The sequence below is a fragment of the Nannobrachium achirus genome (assembly GCF_963921795.1).
Source record: "Nannobrachium achirus genome assembly, chromosome: 5".
In the NCBI taxonomy this organism is placed as follows: domain Eukaryota; kingdom Metazoa; phylum Chordata; class Actinopteri; order Myctophiformes; family Myctophidae; genus Nannobrachium; species Nannobrachium achirus.
Genome location: NC_137814.1, coordinates 46846770 through 46872284, shown reverse-complemented (window position 1 = coordinate 46872284; position 25515 = coordinate 46846770). Strand labels below are relative to the sequence as shown.

Here is a 25515-nt window from a genome sequence, read left to right as displayed (position 1 = left end):
TGTATTTTTTTAAGCTATCATTTGTAACTCAAATTTTGCTTCTGGGGGGTCCCTGGAACTAAATATTTTGAGATGGGGTTCCGTGGCCAAATACGTCATTTTGGGGTTCCTTCACACCAAATAGTTTGAGCACCACTGACATAGAAACATACGTTTTTCAAAAAAAACCTTCAAGATTAAAAAAAAAAATAGCAGATCTACAAGCTCGCAGCGCAGCACTCGGTGCCGCGCTGTGAGCTTGTATATCTGCTGTTTTTCAATAGTTAAAGCATAAAATAACGCATAATAATGCGTTCCCTGCAGTCTAAATGGGTTAAACCCCCCCTCCCCCTATGAAGAACATTCACGGGGGGGGCCCGCAGTGAATCCTTGTACCCAGGGCCCCGAATTTGGTGCGACACCCCTGATAACAACTCAATTGCGGCCTAAGCGGTGAACACGGGGACAGACGGGCCGACCGTCATAGCCATACCTATACCTAGAGAGACCCGCTGCTTGCAGGGCTAAAAATGTAAACATTTCTGCCATGCGTGCAAGGGTGAGTTTGTCTCGCCGGCCGTTCTCTCCCCCCCACCCCTCCAGATCCCTTTCTCCCCTGCTAGTTCAGTTGTTGTGTTGTGTATATATACACCCCCTCGCCAGACGGCTTTGTGTAGTCCATTATCCTTTACTCTTGTTTACAGTGCTGCTGACTGCCACTGCTTCGTGTCACCGTGTCGCGGCTCGCTATAGCACACAGCGGCGGCGGCGGCTCGTTGTGAGACTCAAGTGAGCGATTACACAGCCCTGGGGACATTTCATCCATCAGCGTCCATGTGTGCATGGTGAACACCAGTCATTAATCTGTCACTTCAAATCCAGGGGGGGCTTCCATTACCCATACTATTTCATACCTTTTCGTCGTCACTCGCTAAGCAGATTTTCAATTAGAAATCGTATTTTATGTGAGCGACGTAATTAGGCCACATACTTTCTTTTAATGACCATATAGCGGTATACAGTAGGACTGTATGTTATACAGTGGACAGAGGAGGAACAGCAAAAATCACTTTGTTAACATTGTATGTCTGTCTCAAGTCTCAACAAGCCAAGTCTGCCTGGGACAGACATGGTCCTGTGGCAATACCCCCCCTCCCGTCCCCTCCCCTCAGGGACGTGCTGGCCATTGGGAAAAGCGGGACAATTCCCAAACGGCCGGTTCATTCCCGGCCGGTCAAGGCCGGCCATTAGGAAAAAAAATTAAATGTCGACCTTCGTTCCATTTTGGTTGGCTGGGCTGCCAACAAAGTACATTTTCACTGTCGGGCAGAAACCTTGTAAATCCAAGTTTCAAATGTATACATTTCTTCGCAAAGCAAAGCCCTGCTTCATCATACAAGGCTGTTGCACAAAAGTAGTGAAAACAGCAGATCTACAAGCACACAACGCCTCGCACTTGTGTGCTTAGATCGGCTGTTTTCACTAGTTTAAATCATTTTTAAAATGATAAATACAAAACAAACGGTTTTGGACATACAAGGTTTCCACCCGACAACGACGAAATATAACTCATGTACAGTAATTGGCCCACTGGCTTGTCACTTGTCATGATCTGAAATGACAAATCTTTGAGTAGCAGCAGCGCTATAGAGAGAGATCTCTCTCTATAGCATGCAATGAGGGCATCTCCAACTCTTTTTCCCGGGCTGAATCAGGGGCCCAGCACGTCCCTGCCTCCCCTCCTCCCCTCCTCTCCCCCCTCACACACACCTTTACTCACTCATTTTCTTGTTTTCTTTCCCTCCTTATCACACACACACACACACGCACACGCACGGACGCACACGCACACAGTCCTGAGGCAAAACGTCTAACCTGTAGCATAAGTGGCATACGGGGGTGTGACCCACTAATCTACCTCAGCCCTCTCTAGGTAACATAAATCCCAAATATAGAAGACAAAAGAAAAAAAAAACGTTTGGGTGTTGTTGTAGGAGGTGGCCTCTGATGAGTGCTATTTCTTTTACGTTTCAAATGTTAGAATAGAAGGTTATAATAACTTTGTAAATATTTGACCAAGCTCTTAGCTTTTCTCAAACTACTGCTGTGCAAATCCTTTGGACCTGCCATGTGAATGTCATTCACACATACTGGTTCATGAGGGGACTGTTGCTGAACAAGGATAAACAATAGGACTCATTGTCAGATATTTGTAATAGCTAAAAGTAGAGCTGTAATTAATCACAATTACAACTGAGGGCTTACAGTGTTTTATGTTAACTTAACTTAAGACTGGATGGAGGTTGGCTCGTTTTGTTTCTTGTTTTTTGGCTCAGCATCAGAGTGATGTGGTAATCATCTTTAATGCAACTGCCGGTCTTACATCAGACCGGCCTAATTAGAGAATTTATCACGGGCTTAAGGCCTTTTAGATGGGTTTTAAACTGCGCAACTGGCCCCTTGCTCTTCACCCAGGAAATACTGTATGTACAAACAGCATCACAGAGTAGAATCTTCATCCTTTTTTTTTCTTTTTTTTTTTTTTTAACCCATTTAGACCGAGGCCGATTCTACCAACGCTTTCTAAATCCTGACCTAGATTTTCTGAAAAACTTCAAATATTTATTCAAAGATTACAAAAAATGTTTACTTTACATAGCAACAACAACTCCAACGTATAGTTGTTCAACTCAAGAAAAAAGGTGATCTATAAGCTCAGACCAGGTTGCTTTGCATTGTCTTGTGAGTTTATATCACCTGTTCACCTATAATGATATGCCTAAAATAGGGACGTGTTGTGAGCTTGTAGATCTGCAATATTTGAAGATTTCCGAAACATTTTGAAAGGTTTTTTCACCTATAATGACCAATGCCCAAAATACCCATGCCCGGGTGAGAGTGGGTAATAATTGGGCACATGTCCATCCGTATGGTTGTCACCTGCCAAGTGAGAAGGCATGAGGGGCTGGCAGGCGTGAACTCCGGGCAGACACTTTAGACTCGGGTTTACTGGATATTAATGTGACTCTTCCTCGAAGAGAGACCCGTCGTCATTTGAATGTCCTCCGCGCCGCTTATCCTCTCATTGCCTCACACCTGTCCGGTCGCTCGAGTGTCGAGTGAAAGTGCAGCAGAGGAGGGAGGGAGGGAGGGAGACGAAGCCACGAGGAGGGCGTATTGAGACGAGTCTCGACGGGGACACTCAGAGGCGTCACACCAAATTCGGGGCCCCGGGTACAAGGATTCACTGCGGGCCCCCCATGAATGCTTTAACTATTGAAAAATAGCAGATATACAAGCTCACAGCACGGCACCGAGTGCCGCGCTGCGGCCACGGACCCCCATCTCAAAATATTTACTTCCAGGGACCCCCCCCCCAGAAGCAAATTTGAGTTACAAATGTTTGCTTAAAAAATACATATATTCAAAGATTTGCACACATTTTCACGACTTTTCAAAAAAATAGCAGATCTACAAGCTCGCAGCGCGGCACTCGGTGCCGCGCTGTGAGCTTGTAGATCTGCTATTTTTCAATAGCTAAAGTTACTAGGGCCCCTCCACCTTGGGCCCTTGTAACTCAGTCCCACTTCCCCCCCCCCCCAGTGTGACGCCCCTGGGGACACTTCTGTCAGCAAGCGAGACCTCCGACTGCCACAGTCAGCTCAGCTGTGCGGCCCAAGAAAAACAGCAAATACAACACTTTGTGTGCGTGCGTGTCTGTCTGTGTGCGTGCGTGTCTGTCTGTGTGCGTGCGTGTCTGTCTGTGTGCGTGCGTGCGTGCGTGTGTGTGAGACATGTGTCTGCCACCTGTTGCATGAACATGACCTCAGTTGCGCCCGCGTTTAATGTGCGTGCATTCTCGCTTACGTGAGTATAGCGTGTCAGACTCGCTCGGTCTTAACCTATGGTGACCTCAGTCTTCTGGGGTTGATCCTAGATCCACCCCCCCTGACTACCGGCAGTATAATTGGATACCCGCAGCAGCTATAGCTAGCAGAAAGGGATCTCTGACTTAGATAATCTGCAGGCTTTGAAGCATAAAACCTCCCGATGTGCCTGGTGATATAACATCTATGGATCATATGAGTGCATGGTATTAATAGGCCCTTAAACGTTTAGCCTTGCTGAATGTCCCCCGATGCCTGTCACAACCCCTTTTGACCTGACGCTCACACCGCATACTTGCACACCGCACACACACGCGCGTGTGTGCACGCACGCACGCACACACACACACACACACACACACACACACACAAGAATGCACTCACGTACAGACATACAAACATATTTGCGATCACATGTGCATGCACACACACACACACACACACACACACACGCACGCGCGCGCGCGCGCGCGCGTGCGCTGTACAGTACACTCTACTTGAACTTGAACTTGAATTGAGTTCAGGTCACATCTGTGAAACTAGCTCACCACCACAGGCAAACAAAGGTTGTAACCACTAAAACACCTTATACTCTTAGTTGCTCAGTATGGTCCAGGGGTCTATCCTTGGTCTCCCGTTTTTGAGCGGTGGTCACACCGTCTCCTATAAGTGGCTGTATGTGTGGGTATGCGTGCGTGTGTGCGTGCGTGTCTGTCTGTATGTAGCCTGAGTCTGTATGTAGCCTGCAATACCTTTTCTGGCCACACATGTTAAGGGAGGGGCGCTGTTGTTCAGGCCAGGCACACTCACATTCACATTCACACACACATACACACACACACACACGCACGCACGCACACACGCACACACACACGCAGCCTCCACCACTCAGTTCACACAAGTGTGATTTTTTTCCCTCTTCACCTTATCTCTTTGCCGACATCTTTTTGTTGCATGTTGGCCTGTTATGACATGCTCAGTCAGAATAGTGACGCTAGGGTTCATGTGGTTCACATTATCCTAATGGTTTGTGTTACAATTGTGCTGTTTGTGCAGTAAAATTCATAATTTGTGCTGGTATGGTTTTTGATAGCCTTCTTAGACCGAGACTGCCAGAGATTTATAGTGATTCTGACGTTCGTGTGTCTCTGACGGCCGCGGACACTTCCATTATTTTAATATAGTTTTTATTGGGGGTAAGTAGCAAAGTACAACACAGGTCAAAAAGTCAGTTTCCCCTTTTACATAGGAAACACAAGAAAAACAGACAAAAAGACAAAGACAGACCAAAACAAAAAGACAAAAAAATCAGCCAAAGAGAGAACAATAAAAGTAAAAGTAGTTGTTGACAGCATCCAGGAAAGAAAACCTTAGCTAATAATATAAGCGGGATTCAGGGAAATAAAACCCAGACTGTTCTCAGGCATTTGAGGGGACACCCCGGTCACGGGCTCTGTCACAGGAGACTGACCACCTATCCAGCAGAGGCTGCCATATTTTCATAAAGAGATCGTCCTTCTTAATAATTGAGTACCGAATTCTCTCCATATGGAGCACGTTGCCCAGGTCTCTGAGCCATTGCTTGAATGAAGGGCTAGATTCAGATTTCCATTGTTGTAAAATTAGACGTTTAGCCAACAATGTGCAAAGGGAGATCGCTCGGCCTTCGGATGATTTAATAGAAGGATTGAAGGTAACATGTCCAAACATAGCCAATAGTGGATCAGGGTCAATGGTTTTTTTAAGGGCTTTTGATAGGTAATCAAAAATGAGGGACCAGTAGGAATTCAGTTTTGGGCAGAACCAGAACTGATGGGCAAGTGTGCCTGTCTCAAGTTTACATTTATCACACAAGGGAGAGGTATTAGGGTATATGGCGTGTAACCTTGACTTTGAGTAGTGTAGTCTGTGGACTACTTTGAATTGAACCAAAGTGTGTCTAGCGTTTATGGAGCTGGAGTGTATATTGCTCAGGATTGACTCCCATACATCCTCTGGAATTGGAATGTTCAAATCCTTCTCCCAGTCGATCCTAGATTTATCACTGGATGTTGGCACAGAAGCATGGAGGATGTCGTAAAAGAAGGAGACCGAGCCCTTAATGCCAGGTGTATGCAGAAGAATACTGTCTAATGTGTTATGTCTTGTTAACTGTTCAAAGTGGGGTATATGAGTCCGAAGGTATGCTCTGATCTGGAGAAATCTAAAGTGGTGAGCTGACGGTAAATTATGAGCCCTTTGCAGTTGTTGAAATGACATGAGGATACCCTCGGAATACAGGTCTAAAATAGTGACAATATTTTTATCCTTCCAAATGGAAAACACACGGTCTGACAAGGCTGCAGGGAAGGCGTGGTTCCGACAGATTGGACTATCCAAGTAGACTTTGGGCAGTTTAAGAAAAGACTGAATTTGGTTCCAAATTTTCAAAGAATTGATAATAACTGGGTTCGTAATGTATGATGGTAGTTTACGCTTGGGAGGATTGTTGAGCAGTGCAGTAAGAGAGGTAGGCCTGACGGAGGCCATCTCAGTCTGCAGCCAGGCTGGGGTATTTAAGAGATCGGCTGTCGGATGACTGCGCCAGTAGGAGAGCGCGTTCAAATTGGCTGCCCAATAGTACAGTTTGAAGTGTGGAAGACCGAAGCCCCCCTCTGCCTTGCCGCGGACACTTCCGCCCAAATCAGTGTTTAATGCCCCTACTTCCCCATAAATGTACAAATTCAAAATGTAAAGTGCTTACCCTAAAGCCATAGAGTTCCCTGTCTTCTCAATGGGTTTAGTGGCACTGGGAAACCAGGAACTACAATGACAATCAGCCACAGACAGGACCCATTTAGGCCTAGAATTATTGAATGCTTTAACCAGTGCCGCGCTGCAAGCTTGTAGATCTGCTATTTTTGAAAAGGTTGTGAAAAAAATGTGTGCAAATCTTTGAATATATGTATTTTCAAAGCTCCATTTAAGTGAAAAGGACCTTTTCTTTGACGATGGCTAGCCAGATTGCTGACATAGTAACATAGATTTTTCAAAAAATCTTAGAAGGATTCAAAAGACACTTATAGAATCGGGTCAAAATTCTAATTTTCACGATTTAAAAAAGAAAATAGCAGATCTGCAAGCTCGCAGCGCGGCACTCGGTGCCGCGCTGTGAGCTTGTATATCTGCTATTTTTCAATAGTTAACGCACAAAATAATGATACACAATAATGTGTACCCGTTCTAAATGGATTAAAACACCTCTTTGTTGAACAATATGGAATCTTACAGAACACAATTACATTTAGGCATAACTTTATATTTTGAATCTGTACATTTACCGGTATGGTGAAGTTTGGTCATTAAACACAGAATTGCAGTGGCTATTTGGGGAAGTGTCCAAGACTGTGTTAGAGATACCGGTACACATAATGTCAGAATCGATAAAATTAAATCTGTTACAGTCTTGGCTAGGTTTTTGATAAAGCATATTCAACATTATATTTTGCTGCCGTATGCAGTTGGAAGAAGCCACTTCTAGACTAAATTTAGTCTAGAAGTGGCTTCTTCCAACTGCATACGGCTCCAAAATGGTTGACTATACAAGACACAATTACATCCCTACATTGTTTCAAATACACAAGCCTGCAAAAGCATAATGAAAACGTTGGATATATCAAAGGCCATTACCACATGTATCACTGTATAACCCAGCACGAACGTAGCACATAGGAATACACTTAGTATCGTCTTATTGTTTCTATGCATTTGATGTATTACCTCGTGCTTACCTTGCTTACTGTAAATCGCTCTGCATTAAGAGTGTCTGCTAAATGCCTTTTAAATTCTAAACCCTTGTATACATTATATCAGTCGAGATCAAAGGTGAACCTAAAATCTGTGGCATGATTGATTGATTGATTGATTGATTGATTGATTGATTGATTGAAGACTTCATTAGAAGTTTGCATAGGAAAAGGTACAGTTTCATGGGGACTGAGCATTGGTTCGACCTCCCGTTGGTCCGACCAGGTTAACATTCACCAGCGTCGGCAGGTTAGCATTTGACCAGGTTAGCATTCACCAGCGTCGGCAGGTTATTAGAGGCAGAAATTGTGAGCACGTTGCGAGGCGTTGTGAGCATGTAGATCGGCTATTTTCACAATAGAACCGTGTTATACAAAATGTAATGCCTCAACTCTTAGTGCTCCTCAGGGTGGGGTGGGGTGGGCGTCCCCAGTTAAAATATGATTATTTTGGGGGTCGTGGCCTGAAAAGGTTGAGAACCAGTCTGGGCTACTGTATAAGACAAATAACAAACGCTCTGCCCATTTTTTATTTATTTTGACCATTAGTCATTCCCTGCCATTAGAAAATGCATAAAACAATCTCCCAGCAGTGCAGTCGATACTAACCGTCCCTCTTTCACCTCCTCCCTCCTCCACCACCACCAGGGCCGTTGCTCCAGGGAGAACTGCAAGTACCTCCATCCTCCTGCCCACCTAAAGACCCAGCTGGAGATCAATGGCAGGAACAACCTCATCCAGCAGAAGAACATGGCCATGCTGGCCCAGCAGATGCAGCTGGCCAATGCCATGATGCCTGGCACGCAGCTACCGCCTATGGTGAGAGGGCACACACGTATGAACACACAACAGCTACATCCCTACATGGTGAGATCAAGCACATGAACAGTGACACACACGCACATAACACACACAACACATGCGCTGACATTTGTGTTGTTGCTGACTCCTCATTGTGCACTTTGTCTTTCACAATTAGACGGGAGAGTGTTTTTAGCAGGTCTTGGATCCTTGGATCAAAAAAATCACACCCAATGTGAAGTGAGCGGTGGTCGTGCTTGCATAACGTCTTCAGACTAGGATTTGAGTCTAGGATGTACAGGCTATGCTACACACACACGTTTTGCTATGGCAAAACGCTGAGGAAAAAGGCTACAGACACACGCACAGCCACTCTATGGAGCGGTTTACCACCGCTCAAAAAGCTACTGGGTTAAGCACCGTTGGTGCGACCAGTTTAACATTCACCAGGTTAGCATTCACCAGCATCGGCAGGTTAGCATTTTACCAGGTTAGCATTCACCAGCGTTAGTTTTACTGAGGTTAGGTGTATCTCCGTCCCCCCGACTTTTGGCACCTCCGCGCAGCCAATCACAAGCTTCACTCTGACTGAAAGACCTGCAAAAAACACTCTCCCACAATTAGACAGGATTAGCCAAAACGCTAGCTTACTGCTCTCTCTGGGGCCTATTTTGCGCATCTTAAAAATGATGAGTTAACATAAGACTCATTGGCGTGGCCAATGCTTTTTGGCAATTCAAAATAGCCAAACAGCTTTGGCCACGTACTCGGCCATAAGACCTGGTACTTAAAGGACGACTTCACCCATTTTCAACCCATCTTTATATAATTGGTCATCACTTGGACAGTTCAGTGGACAGTTCAGAAACCCGTCTGCCAGTGACATCATCGACGGGGGAATCCAAGCTAATAGAAACTGCAGGCTTTATATTCCTGGAAAGGTATTATGCTATTATAATCAAAGCTATTCTCTGAAATACATCTTTTTTGTATACTTGTAGTCGGGTTTCTGAAGTGTCTACATCCCTCCTATGAGATTGAGACTGAATAGATTTATTTTTAAACATTTTATCATGAGCATTAGTGAGAACCAGTTATACTAGTCCTTTACCCGGGAGTGTGTGATCAGGGATTGAATGTAGGAGTCTCAGAAGTAATGTTGGAGAACCCAGACCGGTGCCCGTTGGGCAGAATAGTCACCAACGATGTCCAGTTGTGCAATACCCGTTGTATTCGTCTGTCTGGCTGGCACTCTTTTATGCCCATATATGGAGTTCCGTGTCCACTGTCCAGGCCAGTCTGTGATGTCATCTCCAAATGTGGGCTCTGAGTGATGTCAGTGATGTTAATTAGTGATGTCAGTTGGGCATTGTTACCATGGTGGTTTGTTTAGTATCAGTGATGTCAGCATGCAGTCAGACGGACAGCGGACAGACATTCGCTAAATTAATAGTTAGATGAAGGTACAGGTTGAAAATGGGTCGACCTTTAAAATGTGCAAAGTAAGGCCTTCTGTGTGTTCCGTTCTCCACGGCACTCTCAGTCTGTAACACATACACATTTCTTTTACCCAACACCGTTTCATTCCTGCCTCACCACCTCCCTCCCTCCCTCCCTAAAGCCTATGTTCTCGATGAGCCCGGGACTGGCTTCCCAGGCCAACGCAGTGGCCGCAGCAAACGCAGCCTTTAACCCCTACCTGGGGCCCGTGTCGCCAGGCCTGATGGCACAGGAGATCCATCACAGCACGCCTGTCCTCATGTCCTCCAGCCCCAACATGTCCAACCAGGTCCCCAACGCAGCTGCCGCAGCCGCACAGAAGCTGCTGAGGACAGACAGACTGGAGGTAAACAGATGGAATGCACAGACAGAGGTCAGTGGTTCTCAACCTTTTCAGGCCGTGACTCCCAAAATAATCATATTTTAACTTGGGACCCCCCCTCCCACCACCCTACGAGCACAAAACATTTTGTATAATACAGTTCTATTGTGAAAATAGCAGATCTACATGCTCACAACGTCTCGCAACGCGAGGCATTGTGAGCATGTAGATCAGCTATTTTCACAATTTCTGCCTCTAATATTTGACAATTTGGCCAATATTTACTTTATTTTTTTAGAGGTATTAAAAAGTCCTTCAATTGTCACTTTAGAAATGCCCAGATACCCTCTATACACTTAAACTTCATGTTGGTTTGTTTACTGTTGAGTGAGAAAACAATGTTGCACATTAAATTAATCATCTGGGGACCCCCCCAAAATAATTTTGGCGACCCCCCTGGCGGTCCCGACCCACAGGTTGAGAACCACTGGTCTAAATGTGAATGTCTATCAAAGTTAGTTGTGGTTAATTTTCTCCTTTATGAAGATACATACTAAAACTAAAAGAAATCCAACATTCAACATGAGGGTGGGGGGAGGCTCTAATTGACTCTTGAAGCACGAGTGTCGACGTACAAAAGTGGCACTTGTAAGTTGCTCTGGATAAGCGTCTGCTAGATGCCTAAATTGTGATTGTAATTGTAGCAAATTGTGTTAACAATGACAGCGCTATCCCTGTTGTCTTCTGAATCACATTGTTTTACTGGGTTATTCTCACATGGGGTTTAAGAACCCCAAACTGTGTAAACAATGCTTTCAGTAGCACAAACACCACTCTTATCTCCCTCGGCATTGCCACTGTCATCATGTCAGGAAAACAAAGCTGTCGCACTTAGAACAACGGACTCACTCGCTAGCTTTCGCCGTGGACTGAAGACTCACCTTTTCAGACTCCACCTAAACCCTCAGCACTACTGGAAAAATCATTGACCATACATGAAGCTAGTTAGCATTTGTTTTTAGGTTTTTTAGAAACCTTTTTTTCTTTACGAATTATATTGTTTTTTTCTAGCTAGATATTCATTTGCATTTGTTATATTGCTGTTGATGTACTGACATATAATCTTGTTTATTATTGTGATGTTTTTATCTGCTTATTGTAAATCGCTTGATTAAAAGCGTCTGCTAAATGCCTAAACTGTAAACAGTAAACTGTAAAGCAGCCCAAACATTCGACTGTATGGCCCGTACTGCATAATACATACACGTACACGTACATAGCATGCATGCCGTAGATGCACAAAACACTGACGAAGCAGATATGCATGCAGAGTGGCTAGCCAGCAAAAACATCATACATGTGCACGTGGTGGAGACCTTGGCTCAGAGCTAGTCAGTGCCAATGTGAAAGAAAGTGCTGCCCTCTGGTGTCCTACACATGGTACAAAATGGAAAAGTAACAGCACACAAGCTGCCTCTTCTCATCACCCGTCTCATCTGCCCCTGCTCCCCCCCCCCCCCCCCCCTCAAGGTGTGTCGCGAGTACCAGAGGGGCAACTGCTCCCGGGGCGAGAACGACTGCCGCTTTGCCCACCCGTCTGACAGCACCATGATCGACACCAACGACAACACGGTCACCGTGTGCATGGACTACATCAAGGGCCGCTGCTCTCGGGAGAAGTGCAAGTACTTCCACCCCCCGGCCCACCTGCAGGCCAAGATCAAGGCCGCCCAGCACCAGGTGAACCAGGCTACGGCCGCGGCAGCCATGGTGAGAAGCCTGGAGGGCATCTTTAGAGAGACAACGTTCACCACGCTCACAGTCACATTTCAGACGCATTCCACATGACACACTAGTGAGCCATCTTGGATCAAGTCAGTCTCACTGGCAGACACGGCAAAAGAATATATACATATGAGAATTAACATATATAATTTATATATACAGTATATATATCGTACAGTGTGTGTGTGTGTGTGTGTGTGTGTGTGTGTGTGTGTGTGTGTGTGTGTGTGTGTGTGTGTGTGTGTGTGTGTGTGTGTGTGTGTGTGTGTGTGTGTGTGTGTGTGTGTGCCTGTATGTGTCTGTGTGTGTCTGTGTGTTTAATGTGCTAGTATAAACTGATTAAGATAGATTATCTGCGGTAATTTGGGGATTAAACTAATCTGTGTCTAATTCTATATTGGTTCCTATATTAAATAGGGCTTTCCCTATATTCCTATTACAATCAATGTTTGAACCAAGGTACAAATGGGGCCTTGATTTAAGACATACTATACCAGATTAAAGACCAGTGTCTATGGATGAAATCTGCTTGGAGTGGGAAGCACAGAAAGGGCATGTTCATACTGTCCTCTTTTTTTTTAAAGGCATTGCCTTCTTCTTACAGTAAAACCAACGAGAAAGGTAGTGGCCTTTAAAAGCTGCTAGTAAGCGTGCTTTTTTTTGGCAGAGTGAAGCGCTTTTGAAAGGTTGAAGTTTTTATACTTTTTGAGAAAAACGCAGTCTGCTTGCTTTTTATCGGCGGACCAATCCCAAAAGATTGTGTCTGTTGCCTCGATTGTTGGTCTGACCCTCCACAACAGGTTCTTCAGACTGCCTATATTATAAGCTTTAAAAACGAACTTCGCCCAGGCAGAGCTCCTGCACAAGGCTTTGATCTGGCAACCCATATACCACTGTTTGTCCGAGTACAGTATGTCACGTCTTCCATTCTCAGCAGAAAAAGCACGCTAGGTACAGGCGGACAGTGTGAACACGCCCCAAGGAAAGAGGCCAGAAGCCACAGAAGCGCACAGTAAAATCCTGCATGTAAAAGGAGACCTGTATGGGTTAAATTAACCCTCAGGATCGTGCTACGTGTCGTGGGGTGATATGAAAGCGGACCAGACAGCGATAATGTCACACCAGTCTTAAATGTCCCAAAATGAGGAAATGTATGGAGTTTGTTTAGTTCCTGGTCTGGTTTCATGGCAGGGTCACTGTCTTGTTCCTCATTCACCTCACCCTACGGGCCCTCAAGCAAACCAAAGTTGTTTGATGACAAAGTCAAGAGCTACTGTAGATGTCGGCCTGGCCCGGTGGCCTGTCTTAAGCATAATTTATAACCCATAGCACGACGGTGTTGCCAAAAATAACAGATCTACAATCTAACTACCTGCATCGAGTGCCACGATGCAAGCTTGTAGATCTGCTATTTTTGAAAATTCTTGAACATTTGTGCTAGTCTTTGAATATTTCAAATCCTTCAAGTTTTTTTGAAAAACCTACAGTATGTTTCTATGTCAGTGGTGCTCAAAACCTTTTCATGTCAAGGACCCCCAAAATGATATGTATTTGGCCACGGATCCCCATCTCAAAATATTTAGTTCCAGGGACCCCCCAGAGGCAAAATTTTAGTTACAAATGTTCGCTTAAAAAATACATATATTCAAAGATTTGCACACATTTTCACGACTTTTCAAAAATAGCAGATCTACAAGCTCGCAGCGCAGCCCTCGGATTAACATATATAATTTGAGCTTGTATATCTGAGCTTGTATATCTGCTATTTTTCAATAGTTAAAGTATAAAATAATTTCAGGCCTAAATGGGTTAAGCTTTATCTGTGACACCATTCTCCCTGTACTTCCTCTCCTCCACTCCACTTCCTGCAGATGTTAATAAATCGAGTCATTGTGCTGCAGAAAGTATGTCACAAAAAGAGCCCACGCAGTAACAGCACCTGAAATCACTAGCACCACAGTTACCATTGTTTAAAACATACAATTGTTTTCTTTGTGGACTTAACGTATATAATGTATACAGTACATATATATATATACTTATAGCAAGGCAGAGAGCTTGGGGTGAATCATTGTAATGTGACACTGACTATGATGTGCACAGTGAAACAGAAACGTCTGAATTGTACATGTATTTAATTTTCTGTCCAGTATGCTTGGCGAAAACCCACGTAAAGTAACGATTGAAGAATTTTGTCATATTGCCGTATTATCCATTCATCTTTGTGTACAAACAGTTACAGTAACTAACTATTGTAGACTTTGACTTGTAATATCTCATGTTGACATGTTCAGCAGTAGTGCTACAGTAGTATTCACACTGTGCATGCCCTAGTCTTGTTATCCCCTTGTATATTGCATTCCAATGATTTGTTTCTTTTATTTTTGTTTTTTCTCACCTATACCCAAACTGCACTGCCGCTCCCATGATGCACCTCTGCTTGCTGGTTTATGTTAATGCGCTTGAACCCCCATTGGCCCATTGCCATCATGTGCTCGCTGCCTGCTAATTAAGACTCAGTCGGCTGTCAAATCACTGAAGCGACCCCTCGACGCAACCTTTGACCTGGTACTATGACCTTTCACCTTTTAGCTTGGCATGTGGCTTTGTCGTAGTGCAGTGTTTTAACAAAGATACTTAGCTATTTTTGTCGTCCTTGTGTGTTTAGTGCAATGTCTGTTGTTGTTGTTTTTTCCTCCTGTTGCTCTGTCATTATTGCCGGTGATAAACTGATGGTGGCTTTTTTTCTCTTTCTTTTTTTGGGCCAGCAAAGAGTGCATCCTCGTGCATCGAAACTCACCTCACAAACACAAATTCTGATTCAGGAATTTGTGACAGGAGCCACAATCAATTTATCACCCGTAGCTTATCTAACAACAAGCCAGTGAGGGTTAGGGATAGTAAATATATTACAACATGATGGCATGGCTTTAGTCCTATGTCCAAAGTCAATGTTTAGCGTTGTGGAGCAGCTCAACCAGTTGTGTGTGCATGTATGTTCCTAGTGCATGTGTGTCGGGTAAAGGGGCGGGGCTAAGGGTTACAAGAGTCTGTAAAATCACCCAGATGATTAGAGTTCAAATGATAGTTCACTCCGTCATCAAACCTTGTCATGAAGATTCAGACCTCAAGAATGGTCTCATGCCAAGACAAGACATGCACGCACACATCTTCAGGTGTAAGGTGCCTATAAGGTTTGTGAATGTCGGACTCAGCAAAAAAAGATTTTATTCAACAGCTCATTTCACACCCTTGCCATGAGACCTTTTTGGACATCTGTCAGCGGAGTGAACCATCACTTAAACGTGGCTTACATAGTTTATCATGGAGCTAGCAGTGCAGCCTCCTTCTCTCTGTGCTTCTCTCTGTTCCACCTCTTGTTAGCAGCCTTGCTGTTTTATACTAGTTAACGCTTGCCTCTGTTGCACTTAGTCAGCCCTAAGGACAATGTAAAATGTAATGATGTCAGTGAAGCTTCTTGATAAAAAATATGGATGTGATATGTACAGTATATGCTTGTTAGCCAGTAGCCACAGTAGGCCTCATGCTCCTGCTTGTGTAGTATTTGTGTTAGTTTGCTGCTTGCTTGCTGATGATGATGATGATGATGACGATGATGATGTTATTGTACATACAGGATGTTGTGATGTTTTCTCTTCGGTGTCCTCTAACTTATCTACTATTCTGTTTTTTTTTCTTTCCCCCACATTTTGTTTTGCCTCCCTCCTACACACTGTCTCATCTCCTCCACGCACCTGTCTGTCTCTCTTTCTCTGTCTCTCTCTCTTTCTCTGTCTCTGTCTCTCTCTCTTTCTCTGTCTCTCTCTCTCCCTCTCTCGCCTCGTCGCTCTGGGCCGACTGGGCAGGGTATCCCCCATAGTGTCATGGCTCCCATGCCAAAGCGGGCAGCCATGGAGAAGGCTAACGGTGCCTCAGCAATGTTTAACGCTGGCATGCTCCAGTACCAACAGGCCCTGGCAAACATGCAGTTTCAGCAGCAGGCAGCTTTCCTCCCATCAGGTATGGCTACCCGACGCTAACCCAATGATAAGGCTCACCCAACCAACAGGCCGTATTTACAGCCAGTGCAGGGAGTAGTGGGTAGCTAGATACAGTATATACAGAAAGAAGAAAGAAAAGTAAAGAAAGCTTCAACACAACTTGCTGAGCTTTGTATGCCCCTTGCATGGCCGCCATGTTCGGAGCGGGTTTGGGACATCTGTTTGCAGAGTACACAGTACAATACTAGAGCAAGTCACTCCTAACGTGGATGAATAGAATTAGTGGGTTATAGTTTGGGTCTTTGGAAGACGGATATAATATTGGTTTTGATGCTACTTTAATGACATACGGTCGCTGGGGGCTTTCGGCTTTGGTGGGATGAATTGGGGTTGGTGAATTGTAACCATCGCATCGGGTTTGGCTACAAACAAACATGCTGTGTTTAGCTTCCTGTATAGAGCTGCTGTTCTCTTCTCACTTCTGTCTAGAGTGTGTATATAATGTTTAATACTTAGTCGTGACGATGACCACTATTACACATTGATATGCGCTACACTTCAGACAAAAGTACCACGTTGACTCTCTCCTGATTACCTTATGAGTTCATCCCTTCACCTGTCCAAATCACTGATGACTGATGAGCTGTGTTTGTGCTGTCCAAAAGATATTAACCTTTTTTTTCCCCCCCACACCTTATCTCTCCCCTCACTCTAACGAACTTTGTGATGGGCTGTTTTGATTTCTCTTCCCTTTCCAATCCACTTCCTGTTGCACTGCATGATCGGCAGGCTCAATATTGTGCATGACACCTGCAGCAGGCCTTGGTAGGTTCCAGCTTTCCTTCTTCAGTTACCTTTCAGCTCTTTTTTTGCCTGTGACTCGCACATCATCAACATCGAATGACAAAAAAGAAAATGGTGGTGGGCTTGTTCTTGCCGACTGCAGAATCCTTTGTGTCACATACTTAATAATTCACTTTCGGCCATGCTCGCTCAATCGCTTATTTTAAAAGTGGGTTTTGGTGATTTGAGAGTCACAGTGTTAGTAGGTATGAGGATATGATGTGAAAAGTTATGCGCAAGAAAATGTCCGCTAAAGCCTGATTTATACTTTGTTACACTGGTGATGTGTGCTGGAAATAGCCGACCTACAAGCACTAACTTTTAGATCGGCTGTTTGTGGCGTGTGACAGTAATTTGAAGTATAAATTAAGCATAAGGAGACGCAAATACAATAGCAAAATGTGTATATATATTTTTTTTTTATTATGATTTTCTTTTATAAAAGTCTTAAATGCACATTAAATTGACTTTAGTCTTTTTTTGTTACTTTTCCATGTATTGCTTGACCACCCCAGTGGCTCTGGCTATTCTCAACTCTTTTGTATGACAACCCCTGCTTTGGCTGGTTTAACCTATTGAACCGTCTTTGAAAACACCCAAGAGAGATCAGTGATAACGTGTGCCCTTATCTCCTCTGCCTGCCTTGCCAACTTCATCTTCAAGACTCAATTGAGGGGGATTTAGCTTAAAGCTGTAATCTGGAATTTATTGTAATGTATTAAATGTTATTTGAACCAATCTGTATATTAATACAGTACTTATGGCTTGCATGGGTTTGAAGGTGGTCTCCCTACTCTTCCATTGGGAATGTGGTACTAGCTGAAGCTCATAAGTGTAATATTTCGGGAGGGGACTGCCTTGTGCCTGAGTGGTATCCATTTGGTCTCTCGTGTGGAAGAGGTCCCTGGTTTGTCTCCCAACTAGGACATAAAAGTTACGGATTGCAGCTTTAATGCCACAGCATGTTTTAATCAACTGCTTTCCTGGTGTTTAGTTGGAAACTATAAGGTCCCTTAGTTATTTGTTTATTCTATACGTCGTAGTCAGTGGTTCGTCTGCACAATTCTACGCAGTCACTGCGACTACTGTAGTACCAAAAACACAGTCATGTGATTTTTTTTCCTATGTGATATTTTGTCATTGTTGGCAGAGGAAAGGAAGGGAGACGGTTAAACTGAGACTCCATTTTAAAACCCTTTGTTTTTTTCTCCTTCCCAATTTGCCTGGTACCTACATGTGGCTATACACACACTGCGCCTCTTTGGATTTTTGCTTACATGATTTTCCCTCCCCCCCCTCAAAAAAAGTTCCCATGATGCACGGTGGTACTCCTGTGTCTGCAGCCTCCACATCTGCCACAAGCCCCTTCGCAACTGCCTCCGCCAATCAGGTTTGCACTTCTACTGCCGACTCTGTCTCTCTCTCTCTCTCTCTCTCTCTCTCTCTGTCTCTCTCTCCCTCTCTCTCCCTCTCCCTCTCTCTCTCTCTCTCTCTCTCTCTCTCTCTCCCTCTCTCTCCCTCTCTCTCTCTCTCTCTCTCTCTCTCAGTGCACATGGTCAATCTGGGATGCTTCCGTCTGAGAGAAGGGGTGGGCTGGGTACTCCCTCCGTCTTGTTGGCCTTCACTTTTGTACACAGTGAAATCCTCATAGTTAATTTAACTCCAAGAGTCCACATATAAACTAATAATGGACCCTTACGGCATTCATATTTGGTTTCATTTTAACTCTTGGAGTTAGACTAACACTGTGGATCCGACAGTGCACCACTGTTCAACATCATGTATACACATACCACAAGATGCTACAAAATCACATATACACGCTGTAAGACCATACATTCGTTTGAAACTATTTGGGCAATATTTAGCTTGACAAGTTGATTGACGTATCTGACTGTGTAGAAAAGCATACTGTATTCGATCTAATTATGTTTTCCCTCATCTAAACCAACTTTTGTCCTTTCCCATTTTGAGGACTCTTCCTTATCAAAGTTGACTACCAACGAATACATGCATTTGGTATGTATGAGGTAGATCCTTCCATTTTGTTTTAGAGCCGTTTGCACAGTTTGTGCAGCAATGCAACTATCTGTGCCATTTGGTGCTTGGCTGTTGTTTTGTCCCCATGCTGTTGCTTATAGTGGTACAATGCCAGGCATAGCTTTACCCCATTCCTAGTTTAGAAAAGCAGTCATCATTCCTGTAATTTAGCTCTAATTGCCTTCAGTTGGTGATTAGCTTGCCCCATTTGAACTGCAATTCTTTTTGCTATTGAATATTGCGTTTTGAATAAATGCTTGATTGTGGAGTTTAAGTGGATAACATGGCCAATGGTAAGAGTCTAGATGAAATACTGTTCAGGGTGTTGTCGTTTTTTCAGTCCAGGCAGGGTTTTTAAATGTAAAGAGTGGTGCAGGTCAACAAACTGGAGGATGTGGATTTCCATGGGGAGCCACCCTACTTACAATTTTACCCTCACCCTCACCCTCACCCTCACCCTCACCCTCACCCACCCGCACCCCATCACCCCCACCCCTCTACCCCGCTCTCCTGGCCAGAAGTCAATGTGAACCCTGATTATCGCTTGAATGAACTGTGGCAACTTGTATTGAAATTTGCTTCTCTTATCATTTTCAACCTTTTCAGCAATGGACTCATCATAATCGTTTCAGAAGATGTACTTTAAAATGTCTTAATTCGTGTTAGATATTTTGAATGGCAGACATCTTAGTGATTTATTTTGTTATTGTTGTTGTTGTTTGGGAATATTTCATTTGATTTCTGTTCTGTCTCCACCCGCAGATTCCAATAATATCTGCAGATCATCTGAATAGTCACAAGTACTTGACTCAAATGTAGTTCCTCTCAAGAACAGTGAGTTTCTATTTCAATCCCTAACCTCTCTCTCTCACTCATTTCATGACAACGTTTCTCCATTTTGGGTTAATCGGGTTGTATTAGCTTGAGACTACTAGCTGTTGCTAAGATATGCCTGACCTTGTGTTCATGGAATGTAGGTTGTATTATAGACAAACCGCTTTTATCTGCAGAGGACCTGACAAGTCTCGCCAAGACTCTTTCTGAATTGTTCTTTTTTTTAAATGAAATACCTGGCTTCTTGTCTTCCAGATCAAATGAATGTGTGCTGGCACCGTCCAAGCCAAAAGAGTTCAGCCTTTATGTACATAACGATCAGAATGTCAAGCAATGGGATCAGGAGAGACTGCCATCTCTTAGCCGGTCCAACACTGATGGTCTCGTCATGCATGTCAACATCTAGGATGCAACACATGGTGTGGTGCCATTCACCCACATATCAACGTCAAAAGAAGAGCCAACCTCACCAACCTCTTGATTGTCAAATGTCAGGCGTCCAGCTAAAGCAAAACGGGACATCTGGGTGCCAGGATATGTCTCTCTCGCTCTCTGTGGGGACGTCCGTTCACACCGTTACACCTTTGTGACTAAATCATAGCACTCAAATTATTCTAATTAATTACTATTACTGCACACACAGAGGGTTAAAGACCATGGTTACATCTGGATTAAAACATACAGTGCTGGTACGTCTGTAGACCAAGAAAGTTTTTTTGCTTTACATTTTTATTGTTTTCTATTTTTATTTTATTTTAATCGAAAGCCATATTTCATGGTTTACAAGAGAAATGCAAACATGCACCTTGAATTTGAATCAAAATCTAAAAAGGCACAATATATTTTAAAAAGGACTTTTATTCGGCGACATGATTTACTGTGTACAGTATTGTGTTTTTATGGCTACTAGTGAAACTAGATGTTGAAATGAGGGTCTTGGACGTATGAATGTTCTGGGTTAACCAACGTACAGTACCTATGTACCTTGAAAGCACAGCCGGGCTAGCTTTTCTCACCTTGTCATGTGCCATGAGGCCATACAGCTAAAACCAGAGTGTTATCTCAACAGTGTTAATCTGTTTACCGAAGGTATGTGTTTTGTATGGCAATTTTTTAATCTTTTTTTTTTCCTTTTCACAAATTTCAGATTTTTTTTTTTTTACATTGTGCCATTTCTTTTAGTCATTAGTTGTAAGAAATTATTTCCTCTCCACAATTTTAGCATTGTTTTTATTTTTCTTTAAAAAAAAAAGAATGAAATGAAAATGGAGGTGCCTTTCTGGGTTTGTTTTTTTCTCTCCCTATCCTTTTGTATTCTTTTGTTTTGTTTTGTTTCTTTTTACATAGACTTAAGTGTTGTATTTATCGTTTGAGATAGTCCATCGACTCTAAAGCCTGGTGAAGTTATGGGTGGTGTAGCTTCAGTTTCCTTGTCCCCCTCCCCTGCTCAAAGAAGGGGGACTCTAAAACTGTCTGTAAAAGAAGCACTGGTGAAAAAAAACATCAATAGGACCCTAAGGTCTACTAACTAGGTCATTTAAACCGCATGTGCACTTGAATGAAATGTTTTCTTGTCACCCTGCTCAGAATTCACCTCATATATATATACAGTTTATATACAGTATATATATATATACACATCACCTATTTGAGTTGTAATTTCACAACAAAGATTACGTTTCTCATTCACTTTTCGATCCAACTATGGAGAACCAAAGCACAGATTTATTTGTTTGTTTTTGTAATTCACAAAGGGTTACTGAAGCTTGTCCTAAGACTAAGAGGGTTGAATAATTATGGGGGAAACCCGTTTTTATCATTCAGTCGACTCTCCGTTAAATATTCACTTGCCTTCCCCTTTTCCATTTTGGCAGAGGTGCGTAATAAATAATGTGTCTTTACTGATTGTAATGAACCTAACAAAGCCTTAGATTATTATAACTATGGGTCCCACCCTAATCAAATGTACCTTCTTCAATCACCATGCAGGTAAAAGAACACCAATGATCTTTTATAGTTCTTAAAACATACTGCTTACAAACATTGTTTTCTTTCTCTTACTCTCTTCTCTGTCTATGTAAAAGTAACAATTACTCTCTTAAATTTCATTGAACTTATGTGTTATGTACTACTTAAGAATTTGAATCTATTTGAGGTATGTAGTTGTAGATTTTATTTTATTTTTTGCCTTACTATATATTACTTGACAACATTGATATAGCTGTTGTAGATTTTGAGGTAGTATGACATTCATAACTTCTTTTTTTTTGTTTTTGTTTTTCAAACCATATAAATGATAATGTATTGAGTCAGTTTTCAATATTCACTTCGTTCATATAGCTGGATGTCTCTTTTATTTTTGTTAATGTTACATTATCAATTAAGTTTGTTGATCAAAGACTTTTTGATACAAGGAATGAGATCAGTAAAATTGCTGCAACTGCAGTGACTGCAATTACTGTAGTTAAAAGAAAACAACTAATATTTTAACCGACTTAAAATTCTCCTTGTAACATGTCGAGATCACGTTTGAAAATATATTGTATTGAAAATATAGATTGTCCATGTTTTAGAGTAAAGATTATTTTCTACTGTATCCATTTCAAAAAAAGAAAAAGATATGTATTATTGTTTTAATATTTCTTAAGTTTGCCCTGAATGTCAGGCCAAAATGAACAGTGAGATTGACGTGTCTTTGGATGTTTGGTGGGTATAGTGAGATTAGGGTGTATGAAAGCAAAGACTTTGCCAGGTCGGTGAAGTCGGTAATGCTGCAGACGATGAGTTCTAAACCTAAGGGACGAAGGTTGACTTTTTGCACTTCCTGTATATAGTCAAATGAACAGAGAAAAAAAAAACATGTATCATATTGAGATATTATTTTGAATAAAAAAAGATCTATAATTATAAGGAATTTTGTTAGATTCATTTAAAAATTCTTAAAATTAGAAGACCAGCTAAAAAATGCTTGCAAAGAAGGGCACTAGTTTCTTGGCCAATGCATTCAGAGAAAGCTATGCGCTTTTTGGCTTATTTTGTCAGTGGCTAGTATTGCCAGGGAATGTTGTAGGGGAGTAGCTATCCCCCTGTCATGCTCACTCCCACCCCACTTGTAGGATGACATATCAAATGCTGTCCATAATATCAGTTGATGGACTTGGTCATGCAGTATTGCTGCTCCCATGGAAACTATCTGAAATCTTATTTCTATTATAGTTTGATTTGACTGCATGTAAAATAACAAAAAAAAGTAAACAAAAGAAACATACATAGATACCTAAGGAAAGTTAATGCATTCAGACTACAAAATACACAATAACATATATATTTTTTTCAAATGACATACAGTAGATAACATCCACAACAGGGAGAACTAATACTTTGAAGAAGAAAAAAACAAAAAACAAGTCATCTTACTTCTTGTGTGATATTTTCCAAGCAGCCATGATATTTAAAGAATAATGAAATATTAGCACCCATCCACCCCAGATATGTTTCTCTCATCATAGCCGTATAATTACAGTCTATGTTGATTCACAGGACATTGTTCTTGCTACCCCGTAGCTGTGCACTCAGCAGGTGAAGGTTCACCACACCAAATAATACCACACAGGCAAATTAGTCTTCAAAGTGAATGTAACCGTCTCCAAGTTCGAGGTCGCTGTACAGTTTGCTATGGAACCAAAGCACCATTTTCTCCAAAACCAAGCAGGCTGTCGAGCCGCTTGAATATAAATGTTCAGTCCCTTTGACTTGAACCAAGGTTTAATTCCTTCCCTGCTGGGGGCACATGTACGCTTTGACTGCTTTTTACTTGTAAGTGCAACCACCATTTACATATTTGCTAATAGTTGCCAACACAATAATGTAATATTCTGTCTTCAGATTTGTTTATGCACATTTTATTGTTGCCATAATTGACTCTTGCTGTATGGATAAAAAAAAAATCTGAATAAAACGAAAATTTATTTGCTCATGCAAACCACCTGTGGTCGCAGTTTGTGTGTAACCCAGTCCTCCTACAGGTCATGCTGATAGATTTCTTCCTATAATTAGAAATTGAACATGTTTTGGGTACTCCAGAAAGGCTTTCCATTATAGGATACTCCTATACCCCTTATTTTATTCCCAAATTAACCATTGCAGTATACAGTAATAGAGTATATCCTCTTGAACCCGGCGGGGGCAAAGGGTGTTGACCTCTGAACAGCTATCAATAAATGTCAATAAATCAATATAGACCAAATCAAACTACAATTTCTTTGTTGATTATTGTTACAGTGGGCCTACAGCATATAGTAATCAGCTGCCATTATACTTTTCATCCATACATTACTCATATTACAGTATTATTACAACTTATTGTTACTTGTTTTTATAAATTTTCACCCTATACTTTCACATTACTAATATTACAGCACTACTCTCACTAAAACATATATAGAGTTTACATAGTTTGGAATATTTTCATACAATTTTGCCTATCAATTGATGACACCTTGGTGAACAATTACTCTTACTCTATTCACTATATATGTTTTCAATGAGGTCTTGAGGCTCATTCACTATTCAGAAGGCAAAATATTCAATCATCTTTTCCTAGGTAAATGATCACAGCAGGACAATTTGGTAAGAGAAATGTGATGTTTTACACTGCATTTGTGAATTTTCAGGGGTTAGCTGACATTTGGTGGGACAAGATTAGCCACAATCATTGTAGTTTTGTGTCCACAACTGTTCCAATTTGGGCATACATTTTAGGCAGATTTTCCCCCTGGACCCCCCTGGGGCTTAAGAGGATATCTATGAAAAAAAAATGTATTTTATATTGTATATTGATCATTCTACCTTAACAAATATGACTACCGTATTAACAAAAACTACAGGTATTGATGTATTGTACAGACACATTTTTTAGTTTGTTAAAATGCTGGTGTAAATTTCAAATTAGGTGGCATTTACACATTACTAACCCTAACCGATGGGCTGTGCTATGGACAGTTCAGAAAGCCTGACATCATCGATGAGGATACCAAGCTAATAGAAACTGCAGCCTTTTTCTTCCTGGAAAATTATCATGCTGAAATAGAAACCATTGTTCTCTTGCCTTAATTATCTCCAACAGCCGAAGGCATGGGGGAGAGTATGTTTTCCCCTCCGTCCGTGCGTGCGTGCGTCCGTCCGTGCGTCCTCATAGTTTGTGTGCACCTAATCTCAGTCGCCGTTGGCCCGGTCGCTGCCAAAGTGAGCACACACATTCCCTGGATGCCAATCTAGAACCTCTGCCCTAATTTTTTCAAATGGGCCTTTTCTAGCGCCACCTAGTGGCCGATGTTCGCAAAACACATTTCTGTGCACTACTCTTACAGATTTTGTCCAAAAATCCTACAAATCGCTAGGCAGTATTTCGACAGTCATGTGATCGACACGGATCTGTCCGATTTTGCATATTCCATCCTGATTGGCTAAGATTGGCTTCCAAAGTTTGTAGGATTGAGCCGTTTTGAACAAAATGCCTCAAATCACAAACGCAAAGTGCAATTATCATGAAATCGCGCACACACGTTCCCACTAGGAAGAAATGCCACTTCAAATTTTTGAAATCAGCCTCATGGTGGCGCTATAACAGGCCGATTTGTGGTTTTACGTATAACTCCACCGATCAGTTTCAAACTTTGTAAGCGCACTCCCTAGAGGCCAAGGAAAAACCATTTCTCTGCATTTTTCACATCAGCCTT

General features: G+C 42.4%; 1 protein-coding gene across 15 annotated transcripts in view; it reads left to right on the top strand.

Annotated features, from left to right (window-relative positions):
* mbnl1 (muscleblind-like splicing regulator 1) overlaps window positions 1-23753 on the top strand; it is a 93910-nt gene extending 70157 nt beyond the window's left edge. For 4 of the 15 annotated variants that reach the window (XM_080726411.1, XM_080726404.1, XM_080726412.1 and 1 more), the window contains 10 exons: window positions 8300-8518; window positions 10074-10325; window positions 11805-12044; window positions 14574-14627; window positions 15926-16079; window positions 16850-16885; window positions 18211-18293; window positions 18896-18922; window positions 19706-19777; window positions 20033-23753. In XM_080726411.1, the coding sequence (XP_080582537.1) occupies window positions 8300-8518; window positions 10074-10325; window positions 11805-12044; window positions 14574-14627; window positions 15926-16079; window positions 16850-16885; window positions 18211-18293; window positions 18896-18922; window positions 19706-19762 (1122 nt within the window). In that variant the 3' untranslated portion in view covers window positions 19763-19777; window positions 20033-23753. The remainder of the gene's footprint in view (window positions 1-8299; window positions 8519-10073; window positions 10326-11804; window positions 12045-14573; window positions 14628-15925; window positions 16080-16849; window positions 16886-18210; window positions 18294-18895; window positions 18923-19705; window positions 19778-20032) is intronic. The other 11 variants (XM_080726418.1, XM_080726416.1, XM_080726414.1 and 8 more) reach the window with 11 other exon arrangements.
* The last annotated feature ends 1762 nt before the right edge of the window (window positions 23754-25515 follow it).